General features: G+C 44.9%; 1 protein-coding gene across 1 annotated transcript in view; it reads left to right on the forward strand.

Annotated features, from left to right (window-relative positions):
• Window positions 1-18,816, forward strand: part of NOS1 (nitric oxide synthase 1) — a 507,091-nt gene that overhangs the window by 377,134 nt on the left and 111,141 nt on the right. Inside the window, exons 9-13 of the mRNA XM_069214501.1 lie at window positions 2,110-2,249; window positions 5,328-5,502; window positions 6,574-6,675; window positions 9,140-9,334; window positions 10,478-10,563. Coding sequence (XP_069070602.1) covers window positions 2,110-2,249; window positions 5,328-5,502; window positions 6,574-6,675; window positions 9,140-9,334; window positions 10,478-10,563 — 698 coding nt within the window. The remainder of the gene's footprint in view (window positions 1-2,109; window positions 2,250-5,327; window positions 5,503-6,573; window positions 6,676-9,139; window positions 9,335-10,477; window positions 10,564-18,816) is intronic.

An 18,816-nucleotide genomic window follows, 5' to 3' on the forward strand; every position in this document is an offset into this window, starting at 1 on the left:
AAGCACCTAGATACCGTACTATAGAATTAGCTGTGCTTTATCAATCCTGATTGATTGATGGAAGTAACCCTTAAGATGAGAAATATGTAGAACGTCCATGGAGTTTTAGCTTGTCTAACAATGTAAGGCCAGTAACAGCAAGCAATTTATTTTCTCATATTCATCCGCAAGCTTTGGATCCCACTGTATCTTGGCTTTTATCCATACTTGAATTGTTAGTTGACCATATCTAAATATATCCTTATGACTGACGGCTCTTATAGTCTATTTCTATCAGAGAAGTTTTATATTACCCTTAATTCTGCCCTCACCTCTAAATGAAGGTCTCTGTTTTTGGATGACATATTGAAGGAGGAAGACCAGAAAACAAACAAAATACCGAGTAGGAAAGCGGGGGAAATGGAACACCACAGACTTGGGGGCAGGGTGGAGGGCATTAAAGGTGCAAAGGTTTGCGGAAGGTAAGGTATGAAGGAAATGTAAGAGCCAGGGAGAGGAGGAAAAGTGTAATGGGCAATGGGGTGGGATTAATATTTGAATAGGTTGAGATTAATTCTGTGCAATACTCAAGGTTGTTGAAGTACCACACTCTATTCCTACATAGGTGCATCTCGTATTTCTTTCTGTTTTCCTGAGCATTTTTCCCAAAGAGGTGACTGAGACCCTGAACAAACACAATGAAGGGAACAAACCTCTCCCAATACACAACATTTTAGGTCTGGCACTTTGCTATCATCTTAGACACCATGATCCTCTTTATTCTACTGTGCCACCCTCCTGATCAGCCACCATAGGTCGCTGTTTACCCTCCTCTTGCTCTTTGCACATCTTCTTGATCAGACGCCATAGGCCACTCTGTACCCTTCTCTTCCTACTTGGCTATCCTGATCAGCCAACGTATTTCGCTGTGGATTCTCCCCTTCCTAGTCACCGTCATCTTTTTAATGCATTGTTGGCCACTGTGTACCATCCTCCTTCTCCCTCTCTATGATGGTCTGTCGGCCTATGTGTATCCTGATCTCATGTCACTCTTATGTTGGATGCTAAACTTCGCATAGTTATAGGAACTGTTAGATCAGAGTAGAGAAACTTCTTTTTTGTTAATCCTTTTAAGTTGAATTAGCTGTAAACTAATGTGGTCAAAAGCATTCATTATTCTTTGACAACTGTTTTGATTAAACTAAAGTACACATTACGTTGTATAAGTGTTTGTCTCCTATTTTAGCCATCCAATGATTTACTCAGTTTTACATGATTTACACTATGCATTTTTATCAGAAACTCTAATCTTGGAGTGGTGCATGTATGGACTGTATATAACACCTTTCCAATAGCTGGCCCTTTCAATATTTTTCATAAGGTTCCAGAATAACATAGCACACATTTGCTGTTGAATATATACATTTATTCATGTTATGTGCATAGTTGCTGATTAAAGACAAATGTTCTAGTAGATGTCACCCCTTGTTTCAAGTTTCACTCACAATATCATTGGTTGGGTCGTTGGTAACACTTATATGTAACATGTTTCCTGGAAATAAAAGAATGATTAAAATGTGAGTACTTGGTGTTGATCGCCCACCATGGAGTTACTTTTGCAGATTATTTGACACTGGGGTCTCCACGCCTTTGTTAGCCCTCTCCCACTTCCTGCATGTGTCCATCCCACACTGAATCTTAGGGCTACAATGAAATGCTGATTGCAGTCATGGGATGGTGCCCTCTGCCCTGATTATGAATGGTAATGATATCCTAACCATGACTAGCTGTGATGGTTCTTAGGTCCAGACTTTATTCTACACATGGGCAGATTGTTACTATTTGTGACGAAAATGCTCCAAAAGAATTGCTATAAAAATGTATATAACAACCCAATGTATATAATAGGTTGGGAAAAGGAAGTTTGAATGAGAACTACGATAGATGAGATCCATGTCCGAGTGTTCCCTGTTAATGGAAGGAATGTCTCTGCATGTGTGGTGCTTTAACTTGGAGTGCCAGGCGTGTGAGCTGCAGGGTGTGTGTGTGTGAAACATCCTGATATGCCTCTGATGCTTCTTGGCTCCCTGGTACAGTAATGCTACAAAGCTTTTTGTTTGCCCTCTACAGATCTGTATCCAGCAGGGTTGGAAGGCACCCTATGGCCGCTTCGATGTTCTACCGCTTGTCCTCCAGGCCAATGGCAACGACCCTGAACTCTTTGAGATTCCTCCAGAGATGATCATAGAAGTGCCAATCAGGCACCCCAAGTAAGGCAGGGCATGGGCAGGGATGGGTTAAAGCCAAAAAAATAGGCCTGTGCTAATGACAATACTATAGTAGCAGAAGAGAGGTGAACTGGAGATTAAGAATATATCTTTAATAGACATCTTGAGACTACACAAAGACCTTTACTCAGCAAACTCCAAAATGATGGATAAACTCTGCCACTGCATCACTTGTCATGCAACTCAAAATATATAAATACATAGATTAGAAAGGATCCTGCTTCCTCATGTCTGGTGCCTTCCTTGAGCACCTTGACGCGTACCAGGTATTCCACCATATCAGCCCTTCCCAAGGGTGGAATCATCCCTGCTGCAAGAGGCTTGCTCAATTTATGGCTGATGAGGACCTTGTCTTTCCAGTTTCATAGATGTGTCTTACTAGTAAAAACCGCTCAATAGCTCAATATCCCTATGAACCAATCCCTTCACGGACCCCAGTTGAAGCCTGCTCTTTATTGCGTCACTCAAGGCTGCAATCAGTTAAAGACATGATCGAGGGTTGGTGTTGTTTAATGAGGAGTCTTGCAGAATGTACCTTCGCATAGACCACACATCCTACACAACAGCGTTACTGTGCTCCCCTGTAACCATAGGGTAACCGCCGATGATGAAGTAGTGAAAACAGGCTGTGTTTACTTGAAACAAGGCCGCATTAAAGCTCACCTTTTTTAAAGTACGCCTGCAGTTTCTCTCCTGGTTTTGTCTTCCTGAGAGCAGTATGTGATACTATTACACATCATTGAGTCGGTACTCGCAGTGTGGTACAATAATTCCATGACTAGAGCTCTAAATTAGTATTTCGAGCGTTTGTATTGGCTCCTAGCACGCAATTCTAAGCCCATATAGCCGGGCTAGTACAATCGTATATCCCTTTAGGTCTGCATTCTTCCGGGGTCCCTTCCTGCTATCCAGAGAAGACACTTTGTTGACAGATGGCTGTAGTATGCAGTGTTGGAAGCTTTGTGATGACTGCTTGGCAAAGATGTGAAGCATCATGCATGACATAGGGAGGATAGCATTGTGCCATTAGCATATGCCATCTGCTTATTCAACTTGTTGTTCAGTTCATCTCCTTTCACTAAGGAGACACCCACTTCCCACCACACACGTATCCTCACGCTCACATGCAGACACGCTCTTGGATTGCTCAAACACAGTCTCAAACAATCAAATACACTCATAGAAAAAAGGTTTACACCAAAGCCAGCAAAACAGTAACTGAACTATCAGCCTGACAGCTACACCCCCACCCCCTCCTGGGGAAGATCCTTGAAAAGTCAGACAGACTTCAGTTACAGCCAGAATCTTACATCACTGCATGACAGACGTATGCCTGCTTCCGCACAGAGACATCCACGACTGACGTGCTGAATGATGGCATTGTGTAATGGAACAGTGGGGACCCATGCCATCTCGAACAGTAGGCCATTCAGCAGACCATAACACCATTGATCGCGAGGCCTACATTCACCGCCTTTCCACCAGATTGGGCATTAAAAACAAATTCTGGTGCTGCGTCCTGTACCACCTAAGCACAGGCACCAGTTTTCCCAAACGCAACCCTCTAAATCACAACACCTACCAATCAACCCAAAAGCCCTCAGGGATTTATCGTCTTTCTCATGATCTCTACTTGTCACTCCTGGGAGTCATCCTGGTTGATCACAATTTCCACATGCACCAGTATGCTGAACACACCGAATTACACCCAAAATATTTCTCAATCAGTGGTATCTAGTGCCTTAAATGTTTAAATTTACTGATCCAAACCAGTATTAATGCTATCTACTTGGTGCTCAGTGCAAGTGAAATGGAACCTGTTCTTTCCAGCACCTCCAACCAGTCTTGCATGTCGCATGAATTAGATTAACACCCAGCTCCTAATATGTGCCTGATGTTTTCATCTTTACATGAACAGCCATATGTAAAAAATGAACCACGTCACTGCCTCCTCAGACAACATGAAGTCAGCTTTTTTAGCTGTGCAAAGGCATAACAAATAGAATCAAAATTCTAATCCAAACTATAGTCCCCCGACACCTAGAAAGTGGCAGTGCTCTCATCGCTGGCATCCATGACATTGCCATGTCACCCTTTTCAGCAGCACTGTGATGTTGGCAGCACTATATTTTGTCATGGGCGGCACTTATTGATACCAGGCAGATCAGTGTGGTATTGGCAGCAAGGTGCCATATTACAAAGTGTCATGTCATGCCGAGCTGGAGTGTTCCAAGTTGGGAGGGACGGTGTCACCTTCATGTTGTGGTGACTCTTTGTGATCGTCCTCATCATTGTATGAAATTGGGCATGACTATCATATTGAATAGTAACGTCACACCGCAGTTTTTTGGTCCACGTTATAAAGATAAATTGGTAGACAGATACTTTGCATTAAATCACATCCTTATCATCAGACAGAGACCTCCCCAGCAAACCTGAAACTTTCTGCGACTCAATGCTGGCTACTGCCAGCAGGACACTTTCTTATTCCTACTGTATTATCATTGTGAATAGCGCTGGTAGCTGCCAGGAGCTATCCGGAGATTTTATAAAGCCTTGATCTTTGGAACCAGAGATGGGGCAACCAAAGAAATGGGAGAGACCAAAATTACATCCTGTAAGAAAATCAGCTATCTTTGCCGCAAACCTTTAGATCGTTGTTTTCCACATGTAATGTAGATCATGTTGCCCCTTCTATGTTTGTGGTATTATTGAATTGCTAAAATCACGATCATAAAGCTGAACCATTTGAAACTTTTTTTAAATGGCAGTGTATCTACCATCTTTTGTCACGTGACCCAAGTTTATTTTTCTTCACATGTCACGTCAACCACTTGATCTGAGGTTTGAAAAGATTTTGCTGAATCCTAAAACAACTGCAGAATGTTTATTTTTTGTAATCCTGTCATTAAAGAACTCATTTTAAGAGTAATTGTTTTCTGTTCAATTTTCACTAACTTCTTTTTCTGGAGATCACCAGGCACCTTCATATGCACTGCATGTTTCCTGAAAACACCACTGGATCCAAGTCATGTTTCACCTCTTTGTGTCGCCTCGCAGGTTTGAGTGGTTTAAGGACCTGAGTTTGAAGTGGTATGGGTTGCCGGCAGTGTCTAGCCTTCTCCTGGAGATAGGCGGCTTGGAGTTCACTGCCTGTCCATTCAGTGGCTGGTACATGGGGACTGAGATTGGAGTACGAGATTATTGCGACAACTCAAGATACAACATCTTGGAGGTACCAATTGCAGTTTTGCTGGCAGTCCTTGTTACTTTGCTTCCACAGACGTCTTTAAATCCCATTCACATTCTCAACAGAGTTTCCAGTGAGCAGTGCCTAGTGCATTCACAGTTGTACATATGAAAATGCAGGTAATATGGAAGCCAGGCACAGGAGTGGATGGGACAGTGAATAGAGTTCGGGTCCGCATTGCAAGCACTCGTACCCATCAGACTACCCAAGACAACATGACCTGCTGGTCTAGCACTCATCAGGAGAGCTAGATATTTCTTTCAGTTTGTACAGCAAATGCAATACAGTGCCCACCACCCCAGTCACAACAGTCACTGATAAGTTGAAGATTCATTTGTTGATGAATGAGTTGAAATTATTTGTATTACATTGGCATTTCTGTCCTGACACTGAAGGAAAAACTTCTGTGGAATCATCCATTACATTACTGATGTACCATAGAGCAAGGTCCTAGTATTGGTACATGTGTGTTAATGAGACTTCTAGTGGCAGTGTAGTGTGATTGGTAAGGGTTGGCAGGAAATGTCCGTCTTGGTCTAAGAAAAAAATATCTGTCTAAATGGCTATTATTCATCTGTCTTGCATAATATCTAATAGACATAATGTTAGGACTGCTTTATATTTATATTTATTTATCGTGAACCTAGCTGTAGTAAAAGAGTGCCATGCCTGAATTAGGGACTTACCCATTTGCAAGTCAAAAGCACATTATATTTGACAAATATTTTCAGTTTTACACATAGTGAGATTATCTGTCCAGAATCTTATGATTTACATTGCTTTAGCTGCTTCCAGACTCAAAGTCTGCAGCTGAGGCATTAGTTGGCTCCTCATCTAATTACCTCTTTGTTGAGTTCAACATGTGAAAAGCTCTTGAAATAACTTCTTGGTAGAAGCAGCAGCCTTCCAGAGTTAAGAAAAGTTGACCATTTTTTTTAGTTTGACTGCTTGATATTCTGCTTCTCTCATGCTCCTTACATTCTCAAAAAATACAGAACTGGCAGACCTTTTAAGATGTGCTGATGACTGATTTTGTGGCATTTGTGTCTATTACAGGAAGTTGCAAATAGAATGAACCTGGATACACGAAAGATGTCTTCCCTGTGGAAGGATCAAGCACTGGTGGAAATAAACATTGCTGTTCTGTACAGCTACCAGGTACCCTATGGGAAGCAGTCGAGCTTGGGGTTGTGAGGAGAGATGAATGTGGGATATTCTTGAAGAATGAGATTGCAAAGTGTGACTTTATTAGACAGTTATGTGGTAAAGTAAGATCAGATTGCTGACGAAGATGCTGAGGTTATGTTTGTTTAAAGATTGATATTGTATGGGAAGATCTGCTTCGGGAACATGGTGCTATAAGAGTGAGACCCAGCTTGAAAATGAGATGGAATGGTGCGATCTACTTGAAAAATTTGCTGAAATGAGAAGATGTACTTTTGGCAAAAGACTGAATGGGAAAATATGCCAGAAGAAGGTCGGTTCTGCTTGGCGAATGAGGCTGAATTGGTAAATCAGTAAATACTTTGAGATGTATTAAGGAGAGATCCCTGGAGGGCGATAGTGGGTTGGCAAGTGAGATGCAAAAGTAGCATCAGGTGGAGAAACAGATGGGCTGTGGTGATCTGCTTGCAGAATCGGTTGGAGTACAGAGAACCAGTAGTAGATAGGACATTTAGGTGTGTTATGGAATTAGAAATGATACACAGTAGTCTAATTGGAGAATAATGCAAGCATGTGCAGCGGAGATGAGACATGAAAATGAGTCTAATTTAAAAGGACAGACCTACAAAATTGATCAAGACAAGCCATTAAGGATCCCAGAAGAAACTGAGAGCAATTGGAGGGCTGGTTGTGCCTAGGGTCTGTAAATCAAATACTACTAGTGGGCCTGCAACACTAATTGTGCCATGCTCATTAGTAGCCCTGTAAACATGTCTCAGACATGCCACAGAAGTGTCTGTATGGGTAGTTTTGAACTGCTATGTCGACCTGGCAAGTGCACCCAACCCTTCCCTTTTTGTACATGTAAGACACCCCTAATTTAGGCCCTAGGTAGCCCCAGGGTCAGGGTGCAGTGTAATTAAAAGGCAGGACATGTACTGGTGTGTTTTACATGTCCAGATAGTGCTTGCACCATGACCTGTGAGCCCCGCACTCCGCATCGCCTTGCTCACACCGCACCCCTGGTATCCCCGCTGCCACTCTATGCTGACACCGACGCTGCTGCCTGCCTGAGGATACCGCTTTTGTGGTACAAGGAGCACTGTCCCATTCCACATGGCAGCCCTGGTCCACTGATGCCAGCGCCCTCTACTAGAGCCTCGTCAACAGACGCCCCTGCTTGCACCATGACCCATTGCTGCTGCACAGAGCCCGCCCTGCATCGTGCCATCACCTTGGGCCCACCTATGACAGTGCTTCAGCAACAATGATGACGCTGCCTGCACCGTGACCTGGAGACACTGCACGTCACACTGCCCCACTTCACACCGCAGCCCTGGTCTCACTAACACCGCAGGATGCCGTCACTGAGCCACTGCCTGCACCGTGACCTGTGGGCACAGCACAGAGCTATCATCTTCAAGGAATTGTATTTTTAAGTTAATTCTTGCAAAATTCATAACTTTATTACTGTATGTTGGATTTTTCCTGTTTTGGTCTTGATTTACATGGATAAATATTGGCTATTTTTCTAACACTGGTGTGGTGTCTTTTTGTAGTGTTTTCACTGTATTAATGTGTGTGATGTGTAAATACTTTACACATTGGTTCTGAGATAAGCCTGAATCCTCATGCCACACTACCACGGGTGAGCAGGGGTTATCTGAGCTGGGTATCCCCCTTACCACAACTAGAGTGAGGGTCCCTACTTGGACAGGGAGTAAACTGACTGCCAGCTACAGACCCCATTTCTAACAATATGCTTGAAGGCCAACAGTAGGAGTTCAGGAGAGGGTTGGGTGAACAGGAGAATTTTATATGATCAACTTCATGCAAGGATGGAAGAGTAGGATACTTTAAGTGCTGAACTTTGTGTGGTTTTATCCATGAAGAACAGCAGCATAGAATTAATATAACTAGAGGAATGAGACACATATATATGATGGGGATTAAAATGAAGAAGCTCTGCTTGGCAAAATTGTGAATGAGATGGATATGTGTGAAAGAGATAAAGATGTGCAGTGATTTGTGAGGCAGGAAAATTGCCTGTTTCTGTATCTGAAAATATAGCCCTCAGTGCATATGTGTGAACCTATATAAAGTGCTCTTCCATTCCTTAACCACTTTCTCTGCATGAAATTATGCCCCATTGAGTGAAATTCACTCCTACTGAATCAGGTATACTTCTGCTCAATTCAACCCACAGGTGCTTTTGGGTATGCTCTGAGCCAACATATAATTGTGTTGTGCATACACTGAATAGTGAAGTAGCAGAAACTCTACTAATCTCACAAAAATGAATTGTTCTTATCAATGCCTCCTAGCAGAAGTTTGGGAAATTCTGCTGTATTGTCCTTAAAATAAATTTGAATAATATTCATCGATCCATTCGTGGTTTTAAATTACCCACTCACGGGTGCTTTTCTTGATAGTCCTTGTTTTTCCTCTTGCTGTCCAGAGTGACAAAGTGACAATTGTGGATCATCACTCAGCTACTGAATCCTTCATTAAGCACATGGAGAATGAATACCGCTGTCGTGGAGGATGCCCAGCTGACTGGGTCTGGATTGTGCCACCCATGTCTGGAAGCATCACACCCGTCTTCCACCAGGAAATGCTCAACTACAGGCTCACCCCCTCTTTTGAATACCAGGTAACAATTTAGGAGAACCTTAGCTATTTCAACCTTGTGGAGAAAAACAGTGAAGAACTGTTCTGATGGTAGCTGCCTTGCACTGGAACCCCACCTAAATAAATATGAATATGTACACCCCAACACCTACACATCCTCCGTAGGGCTTTTACCTAGGGTTTGAGGTTAGAGGGGAAATGCATTTAAGTTATCAGTTGAAGGCATACTTCGGCTGCTATTTCTTTTTTAGCATCATTTAGCACTCTGAGTGGAGTCAGAATAATCTCCCACATGAGTTAGAAATGGTTTGAGTGTGAGGTGCCCTCACTTTAGCATAGACAGTCTTTCGTTGAGAGAGTTAGTGGCCCCTGTACTGCAGTAGGGAGTTGGGCACACTCATCAAAGGGATGCTCTTTATATTGTATAACAGTCGGTTGCTTCACTGTAGAAAGGAGAGGGGGAGAAATGGCGATTCATGAGACCCTAGTTTATTCATAGCTGAACAATTTTTTACTGCACCCCTGGGGAAAATAAACTACCCCGATTCTTTTCCACAAAATCTCAATTTTTCAAATTTTAAAGTGTTGGTATGTATGCAAAAAAGTTCATGAACCTATTGCACAGTGGTACTGGGATGGTTTTTAGACACAGTTATCTAGCGGCTACAGTACAGTAGTGTAGCAGTTTCATTCACTGTAGCAGCAGGTTACACCTTAGGCCAGTGGGAACCACTGCTGGGGTTTGGCCACAATGATTTAGGCGACCCTAGTACAAATGTTTCTGTTCCAAAGCAAGGGATTAGACATAATAGTTTATCAATTCCTAGTTCATTTTTGTAATGATCATTCCTGCACTAAATGTAGGGTGTTGTACACAATAATCTATATTGTCTCAGTACTTTAATTTGAAGTTGGTTACTTCACCTCATGAGATGGATCGACACATCCATCCATGTACATTGACTTGTCCCTTTGACAGGACTTTTTTAAACTATTCTTTATCAATGCTCTGAATCTCAGTTCTGGACAATTTTTGTATGAATGGACATTTATTGTACAAAATAGGATAAATCCTATCCTGCCCTCTGTTAAGACATGTCTTATGCACAGGTCCACGGTGCACACACACTAAGAATTGATTCTTCTACTTTTTTCCTTCTCGCAGCCGGATCCATGGACCACTCATGTCTGGAAAGGTGTCAATGGTACGCCAACGAAAAAAAGAGCCATTGGATTCAAAAAGTTAGCCAAGTAAGTCTGAACTCCACACTCTTTCATGGCACAAGGTCCAATCACAGTACCTCTCTTTTTTCACTCCCCTTGCAGAAACACGGAGGCTCAAGGGAAAATCTGTGCATGTTTCACCCTCAATTCTACCGCAGTTCAGTGGCACACATTGCGAGTACCACAAAGCACTGGATGATCAATTCAGAACAGAGACTTGTGAACAATTTGGCACAACAGTAGTGCTGTATAAGCAGGGTAGTGAGGGGTGTGCAGAATGTACAAGAGGAATGTATGATACAATTTGAGGGTAATTAATGTGAGTATGATTCATGTGCAGTTTACGTTAATGTAATGCGAGCAGTGAGGTTACACTTATGGAAGTACACATAAATGATATGTGAATATAGTATGTGCTGTTCAGTTTGAGCAATGCTATGCTTCACGATGGTCCAATGTAAATACTACAATGTGATCAGTGGTTGGAATAGAGCATTGCAAGTGCTGAGATTCACCTGGGCTTATCCTGAGGGCATCCACTTTTGTACTAACCAAATATAGGTGAGAAAATATCCAATGTCTGCCTTCAGACATTTTTTTATTAGAGTACTGGTTTTGCCCTCCCATGTGGAAGGTGATGGGTTAAATTTACACAGACAGACTTCCGTACACAAATCCATGCATACATATAATTACAATTCCATATCTTTAGTGCCTCAGTCCCCAGGCAAGGCAGCCAAGCACAGTATCTGATGGGTAGCATGCTATACCATGGGAGGAATGTTTGGTTAAAAGGGTGCTGTAGTGTAGTGAGATCCTTGTGGCAAGTGTTTTGGTGCTGTGACTGACAACAGTGGTGCTCTTCTGCTACATTGGGTTGCAGCCCCTAATAGTGTGGTGGCAGGGAGAAAAGCGAGAGGAAGAGCACATACAGTGCACATTAAATGGTTGTTGTGAGCTAGTCTCCATTTTCCTTATTGGATAGAGCTATTATATTTGACCCCTTATTACACAGTTACAGAATTCTTGGGTGATCACTTACCCACATCCTGTGGTGGGAACAGAAGGTGTAGACAAGGGTTCTTTATAGTTCTGGTGGGAATGGGGAGGAACAGAAGAGAGGGCCGCAGAGATGAACTTTACAAAGCAATCCATGATGCCTGTCATTATTGTGACTAAGAGTTTGTAATGCTTTAATGTGTTCAGTCGAAATATTAGTGAGTGACAGAAATAGGAGTCACTGTGTTGGAAAATGGGTTATTGGTAGGGCAGGTAGGTACCTACACCTAGCAACAAGCCACAAACCTCCACATAAGTACAGTTAGGTCTCAGTAAATTAATCCCAGCTCTACCCTTGGTAGCTTGGCATCGAGCGTCAAGGCTTAACTTAGGAGACAAAGTGTAAAGCATTCAAATATCACAAAACAGTAATTAAATAAAACACAGGAAACAGTTTAAAAATCCAAAACCAATTTATAAAAATAGCTTATATTTTTATCTTTATAATGACACAAAAACGATTAAAATCGGTTCAGGGGAACCGGAGATATGAATTTTTAAAGTATTATTATTTTCTAGCGCTTAGAAACAAAAAGCGCCAATCGGGTCATCTGGTTGCACCAGGACCGGGGCAAAGTCAAACTTTCAGGCCGACCGCGATGGAGCCCTGCTCGGCTACAGGTCGCGGGAGTCCTCGGTTAAAAAGTTACCTTCTGACTTAGTCTTTATTTTGAAGTTTTTCTTCACCGGGACGAACCTGCCAGTTGGATCCGACCTCCTGGAGCCCTTGTCCGGATACGCGAAGTCGGTTTCCTCGGTGGTGATTTTTACCTTCGGACTTAGTAGTTTTTTCGAGATGAAAATCCTTCGACCGGGGTAAACCTGGATCTTGATCCGACGTCCGTGGAGCCCTTCTCGGATACGATGGCTGGAAGGTCCCGGTCAACTTTTTACGTTCGGACTTAGTCTCTTTTTTGGATGTTTTTCTTTACCGGGACGAACCACGAAGTCAGGCCGGGTCGCGGTTGAGGCAAGCCGGCTAGAATTTCCGCGTCGGGTCGGTCACTTTATGGAGCTTTTTTTCAAAAATTCTCCAATCTTTTCCAAACTTCTGGGGCTTCACCCAGATGTTCTTTTAAGGTTCTTTTGGGGTCCACAGCTCACCCCAAGGGTCCAGAAGTTCTGTGATGGTCCTTGGGAAGTGCGGACTTCAACTCCCAGAATGCACCTGGCGCAAACTCCTTTTTGGCCACTGGACAGTGGTCAGCTGGTCACTTTTTCAGGAGTTGGTGCAGGGGACTCTGGTTAGCAATTTTTCACCTGTAGCAAACAGGGAGTCCCTCCTTGAACCAGTGGAAGCCAGGCAAAGTCCTTCTTGTGGTGAAGCCCAAGTGTGCAGCTGGTGCAGTCTTTCTGAGTGCAGGGTCCAGGTGCAGGCCAGGGGTCCAGCAGGGCAGTCCTTCTTCTCCTTGTAGTTCTTTCTTCTTGAAATTTGGTGGGGATCTGAGGCGTGGGTGCAGGTCTGCCAGTTTTATCCTTGCTCCTGGGTGAAAAGCAGGGGGGCCCTGGTTCTCCAATCAGGGACAGGGTCGTCCCCCTTTGATGACCACTTCCTGGGAAGTGTGGCAAAAATCCATCCCAGAAGGCAACAGTCTCTAAAAATCCAAAATGGATGAATCTGATTTTTGGAGGAGAGATCTGGCTGAGCCCACCCACTGGTGTGGCTAAAAATCATAAACACACCCCTCTCCTGCCCTCTCCTAATCTAATCAAGGGGGCACCTAATTGTCTGGGGTTGCAGGATGTGGGGGTATTGCTGGGTGCTGCAAATGTCCTTCTCTGCCTTTGAAGACCAGTTTGGCAGCCCTCCCCCTTCCTGCCTCACCATCTGCTGAGGGGAGATTCTCTCCCCCAAGCACATTCCTTTGTGTGAAGTCAGGCCACTTCACACCTCATTAAAGTAGCCTGGCAGAAGCTGCTGCAGGCTGGCCAATCAGAGCACAGCAGCAAAAACAATACAGAGCTGAAATTGGCAACTTTTTAGGTAAAGTCTAAACTTTTTACCTGCACTAGTTATATTAAATCCAACAACTGGAAGTGGTGGGATTTATTATAACAATCAATTTGATACCAAATTCTTGGTATGTAACATTTAAGGAGACTTTAAAATTTTAAATAAAGTCTGCCCATTCTAGCCTATGAAGGCCATTTACTTCAATGAGGGAAAAACGAATTTGGCTGTTTTTACCTCACCAGGGCTTATAAATCTATTTTTATAAAGTCCCTGCTTATAGTTACATGGCACCCAGCCCTAGGGGCACATAGGGCACACCTTAGGGGTGACTTATATGTAAAAATAAGGTAGTTTAAGACTTTGGAAGTACCTTTAATTCCAAAGTCGAATTTGCATATAACTTTAATTTAAAAGCAGCCAGCAAGGCAGGCTTGCTTTTAAAATGACACTGGGCACCTCAGCAATGCACCTAGGTGTGCACCACCTATGCTGTGGTCCCTAAACCTACATGCCATACCATATACTAGGGACTTATAGGTAGGTTAACTTAGCCAATTATAATTAGCCTAATTTGCATATCCATTTTACACAGAGCACAGGCCCTGGGACTGGTTAGCAGTACCCAGGGCACCATCAGAGTCAGGAAAACACCAGCATAAAGTGGAAAATGGGGGCAAAAAGTTATGGGGCCTCTGCAATCAGCCCGTTTCTCACACAACCCCCCCCCCAGCCCACACGCCCAGGAGACTCAGCCCAACCCTGGGAGAGTCTTCCTGGCTTGTTAGGCGAGGAAGACAGTGAAGAAAACTGGCTGTCCCTTTGCAGGGCCTACTCTGCCTTATATCCTCCTGTCAGGGTCACTCCCTCTGGGTAGTGAAGCCATCCCAACAGTAAAAGGACCCAACCCAAACTGAAACTTCCCTCTAGGGGGGTCTTCCTCCTCTCTCTCTGCCAACTTGGGTAGTGAGGTGCCCACCTCCCCTACTCCTAACTTTGCTAGGGCAAGACCTAGCTTACCCAAAGAGGTCACCCAACACTTGAGCAACCCCACCATGACCAACAGGGTCAGGGGGCCTACTTTGCTATTGGCCTTGGGGTCTGCCTCCCAGGCCAAGTACAGTGCTGCCAGGAAGGCTAGCACCCAGCAGAGGCTACTGACAGCTGTCAGTACCCAGAACCACACCCTAAGCTCTCCACTGACAGGTGGCTGAGCTGCTTTAGGGGCATCTTTGGGGTCCTGGCACCCCTCTTGCTGTCTAGAGTGGGGGGCTACCACCTCCTGTGGCAGACACCCTCCTTCCACTCTCCCTTCTGTCAGTGCAGGGGCAACACCTTGCATCTGGACAGCTGCCTGACTACTCAGGACTTCCTTGGGGTTAGGTGAGGCCTCACCAGTGCCAACTCTGGGCTCCCCCCTTACTGGGGCAGAGGGCCCTTGGCTCCCTGGAACTCTCTTTAAGAGTGGCCTACCCTTCCTTTTCTTCTTTCCTTTTCTTGGGGACCCCTGTCTCCTAACTGTAGGAACTGACTCCCCAGGACTTTGGGTTGGGGGGCGCCTTGGGCGACCACCCCATCTGTGACCAGACTCACCTCTGGGAGGTCATTGCCCAGGATACAATCTAGGGGAAGGTCAGCACTGACTACCACCCTCATCCAGTCAAGGATACCCTCCCTCTCTAGGGGCACTATGGCTACAGGTTTGGAGGTGACCTCCCCTGTGGCTATCCTGACTTTCTTTGTCTTTCCTGGGACATACATGTCTGGGGTCACTAACCGGTCACTCACTATAGTGTGACTGGCACCGGTGTCTCTCAGGCCAGTGGTAGGGATCCCATTCACTTGAATGTGGTGGAAGTGCCTACTCCCACCCTCAGGGATCACCAGCTTACCATCTGGTCCTGTCTCCCAGCACCATGCTAGGAGGACTTCATCATCTGAGGAATCCTCCTCTATGGCTACACTGGACAGCCCAGTGCTAACCACCTTCTTTGGACAGGCTGCATCTCCTCTGAAGTGACCTGTCTGCTGACAGTCAAAGCAAGCCCTACTGTCCAAGAGCTTTTTTAACCCTGGGTCTCCCTGTCTCTGCATGTCAGAGTGGGAGTGGGATTTACTCTCCTCCTTCTTAGGGTTCTGGGGTACAGAGGGAGTCTCTGTGGTGGGCTTACCACCTCCCTCCTTAGGTTTTTGGGGACCTGTCCCCCCCTTCTTGGAGTCTCCCCCCTGGGACTTGACAACCACCCTGGTTCTCAACCACTCATCAGCTGCCTCCCCTAGCTCTCTAGGGTTGGTCAGCTTAGAGTCCACTAGATGCTGGCGTAACCTTCCTTGGATACAATTGGTCAAGATGTGCTCTCTCATGATCAGATTGTATAACCCCTCATAAGTATTAACTTTGTTGCCAATAATCCAGCCCTCCAGTGCCTTTAGTGAGGTGTCTACAAAGTCAACCCAAGACTGGGTACTGACCTTCTGGGTGTCCCTGAACTTCATTCTATATTGCTCTGGGGTCAGACCAAACTTCTTGGCTAAGCACCTTTTCATACTAGGGTATGAATCTGCCTCCTCCCCCCTTAAGGTCAGAAGCCTATCCCTCCCTGAGTTGGGGACCAACTCCCACAAAAGGGAACCCCAGTATTGAGGCCTAACCCTTCTCATTTGGAGTGCCCTCTCAAAGGCCTCCAGCCACTTATCTATGTCATCCCCCTCTACATAAGCAGGGACCACCCCCTTGGGTAATCTGGGGCAAACTCCCCCACCCATGGACACCTCAGCTTCTTTATCGCTGCTTCCATCTCTTTTTTTTTGGTATGCCCACTTTTTCTTTTCTAGGGCCAGCTTCTCTGCTTCCAAAGCTATGTAGGCTAGCTGGGCTTCCAGCTCTCTCTCCCTGATGGATGGGTTCTCTCCTCCTGAAAGGACCCTCTTCCTACCACTAGCTTTGGGTCTGCCCCTAGTGACTGTGTCCAGTGAGGACCGTTCCTCCTCTTCCTCACTTGGGGTCTGATGCCTTCCCTCCCCTGAGTGGTTAGAGTTAGCATCTTCCTCTTTTTCTTCCTCCTCTGGAGCTTCCTCTGTCTCTACCTCTTGGGCCTCAGCCCATGCTGTCAGGGATTTAATCAGGATTTGCTTCCTGAGATCAGGGGTTGCAGGCAACCCCCTCTCAATACACAACCCCCTAAGCTGGACTACTGTCAGTGTGGGTAGGCTAGCCAGATCAAGCTCCATGGTTCCCTAGTTTTGTGTCAACAAAAACTTTTTGCAAAAATTGGTAACAAGAATTTAGAAAAATTACAAAAATTCAATAATTGAAATTAATCCAAATTAATTAAGAAAAATTAAAATTAAAAATTAAAAACAATTTTTGCACTAGGACAATTTAAAGGATTTTTAATTTGTTTTATCTAAAACTGTAACGTGATATTGAACACAAGTACAGGATCCCGTCGCTGCTTCCAATTATGTTGGAAAATGGGTTATTGGTAGGGCAGGTAGGTACCTACACCTAGCAACAAGCCACAAACCTCCACATAAGTACAGTTAGGTCTCAGTAAATTAATCCCAGCTCTACCCTTGGTAGCTTGGCATCGAGCGTCAAGGCTTAACTTAGGAGACAAAGTGTAAAGCATTCAAATATCACAAAACAGTAATTAAATAAAACACAGGAAACAGTTTAAAAATCCAAAACCAATTTATAAAAATAGCTTATATTTTTATCTTTAAAATGACACAAAAACGATTAAAATCGGTTCAGGGGAACCGGAGATATGAATTTTTAAAGTATTATTATTTTCTAGCGCTTAGAAACAAAAAGCGCCAATCGGGTCATCTGGTTGCACCAGGACCGGGGCAAAGTCAAACTTTCAGGCCGACCGCGATGGAGCCCTGCTCGGCTACAGGTCGCGGGAGTCCTCGGTTAAAAAGTTACCTTCTGACTTAGTCTTTATTTTGAAGTTTTTCTTCACCGGGACGAACCTGCCAGTTGGATCCGACCTCCTGGAGCCCTTGTCCGGATACGCAAAGTCGGTTTCCTCGGTGGTGATTTTTACCTTCGGACTTAGTCGTTTTTTCGAGATGAAAATCCTTCGACCGGGGTAAACCTGGATCTTGATCCGACGTCCGTGGAGCCCTTCTCGGATACGATGGCTGGAAGGTCCCGGTCAACTTTTTACGTTCGGACTTAGTCTCTTTTTTGGATGTTTTTCTTTACCGGGACGAACCACGAAGTCAGGCCGGGTCGCGGTTGAGGCAAGCCGGCTAGAATTTCCGCGTCGGGTCGGTCACTTTATGGAGCTTTTTTTCAAAAATTCTCCAATCTTTTCCAAACTTCTGGGGCTTCACCCAGATGTTCTTTTAAGGTTCTTTTGGGGTCCACAGCTCACCCCAAGGGTCCAGAAGTTCTGTGATGGTCCTTGGGAAGTGCAGACTTCAACTCCCAGAATGCACCTGGCGCAAACTCCTTTTTGGCCACTGGACAGTGGTCAGCTGGTCACTTTTTCAGGAGTTGGTGCAGGGGACTCTGGTTAGCAATTTTTCACCTGTAGCAAACAGGGAGTCCCTCCTTGAACCAGTGGAAGCCAGGCAAAGTCCTTCTTGTGGTGAAGCCCAAGTGTGCAGCTGGTGCAGTCTTTCTGAGTGCAGGGTCCAGGTGCAGGCCAGGGGTCCAGCAGGGCAGTCCTTCTTCTCCTTGTAGTTCTTTCTTCTTGAAATTTGGTGGGGATCTGAGGCGTGGGTGCAGGTCTGCCAGTTTTATCCTTGCTCCTGGGTGAAAAGCAGGGGGGCCCTGGTTCTCCAATCAGGGACAGGGTCGTCCATCTGTGATGACCACTTCCTGGGAAGTGTGGCAAAAATCCATCCCAGAAGGCAACAGTCTCTAAAAATCCAAAATGGATGAATCTGATTTTTGGAGGAGAGATCTGGCTGAGCCCACCCACTGGTGTGGCTAAAAATCATAAACACACCCCTCTCCTGCCCTCTCCTAATCTAATCAAGGGGGCACCTAATTGTCTGGGGTTGCAGGATGTGGGGGTATTGCTGGGTGCTGCAAATGTCCTTCTCTGCCTTTGAAGACCAGTTTGGCAGCCCTCCCCCTTCCTGCCTCACCATCTGCTGAGGGGAGATTCTCTCCCCCAAGCACATTCCTTTGTGTGAAGTCAGGCCACTTCACACCTCATTAAAGTAGCCTGGCAGAAGCTGCTGCAGGCTGGCCAATCAGAGCACAGCAGCAAAAACAATACAGAGCTGAAATTGGCAACTTTTTAGGTAAA

Source organism: Pleurodeles waltl, chromosome 11, assembly GCF_031143425.1.
Source record: "Pleurodeles waltl isolate 20211129_DDA chromosome 11, aPleWal1.hap1.20221129, whole genome shotgun sequence".
Classification (NCBI taxonomy): Eukaryota; Metazoa; Chordata; class Amphibia; order Caudata; family Salamandridae; genus Pleurodeles; species Pleurodeles waltl.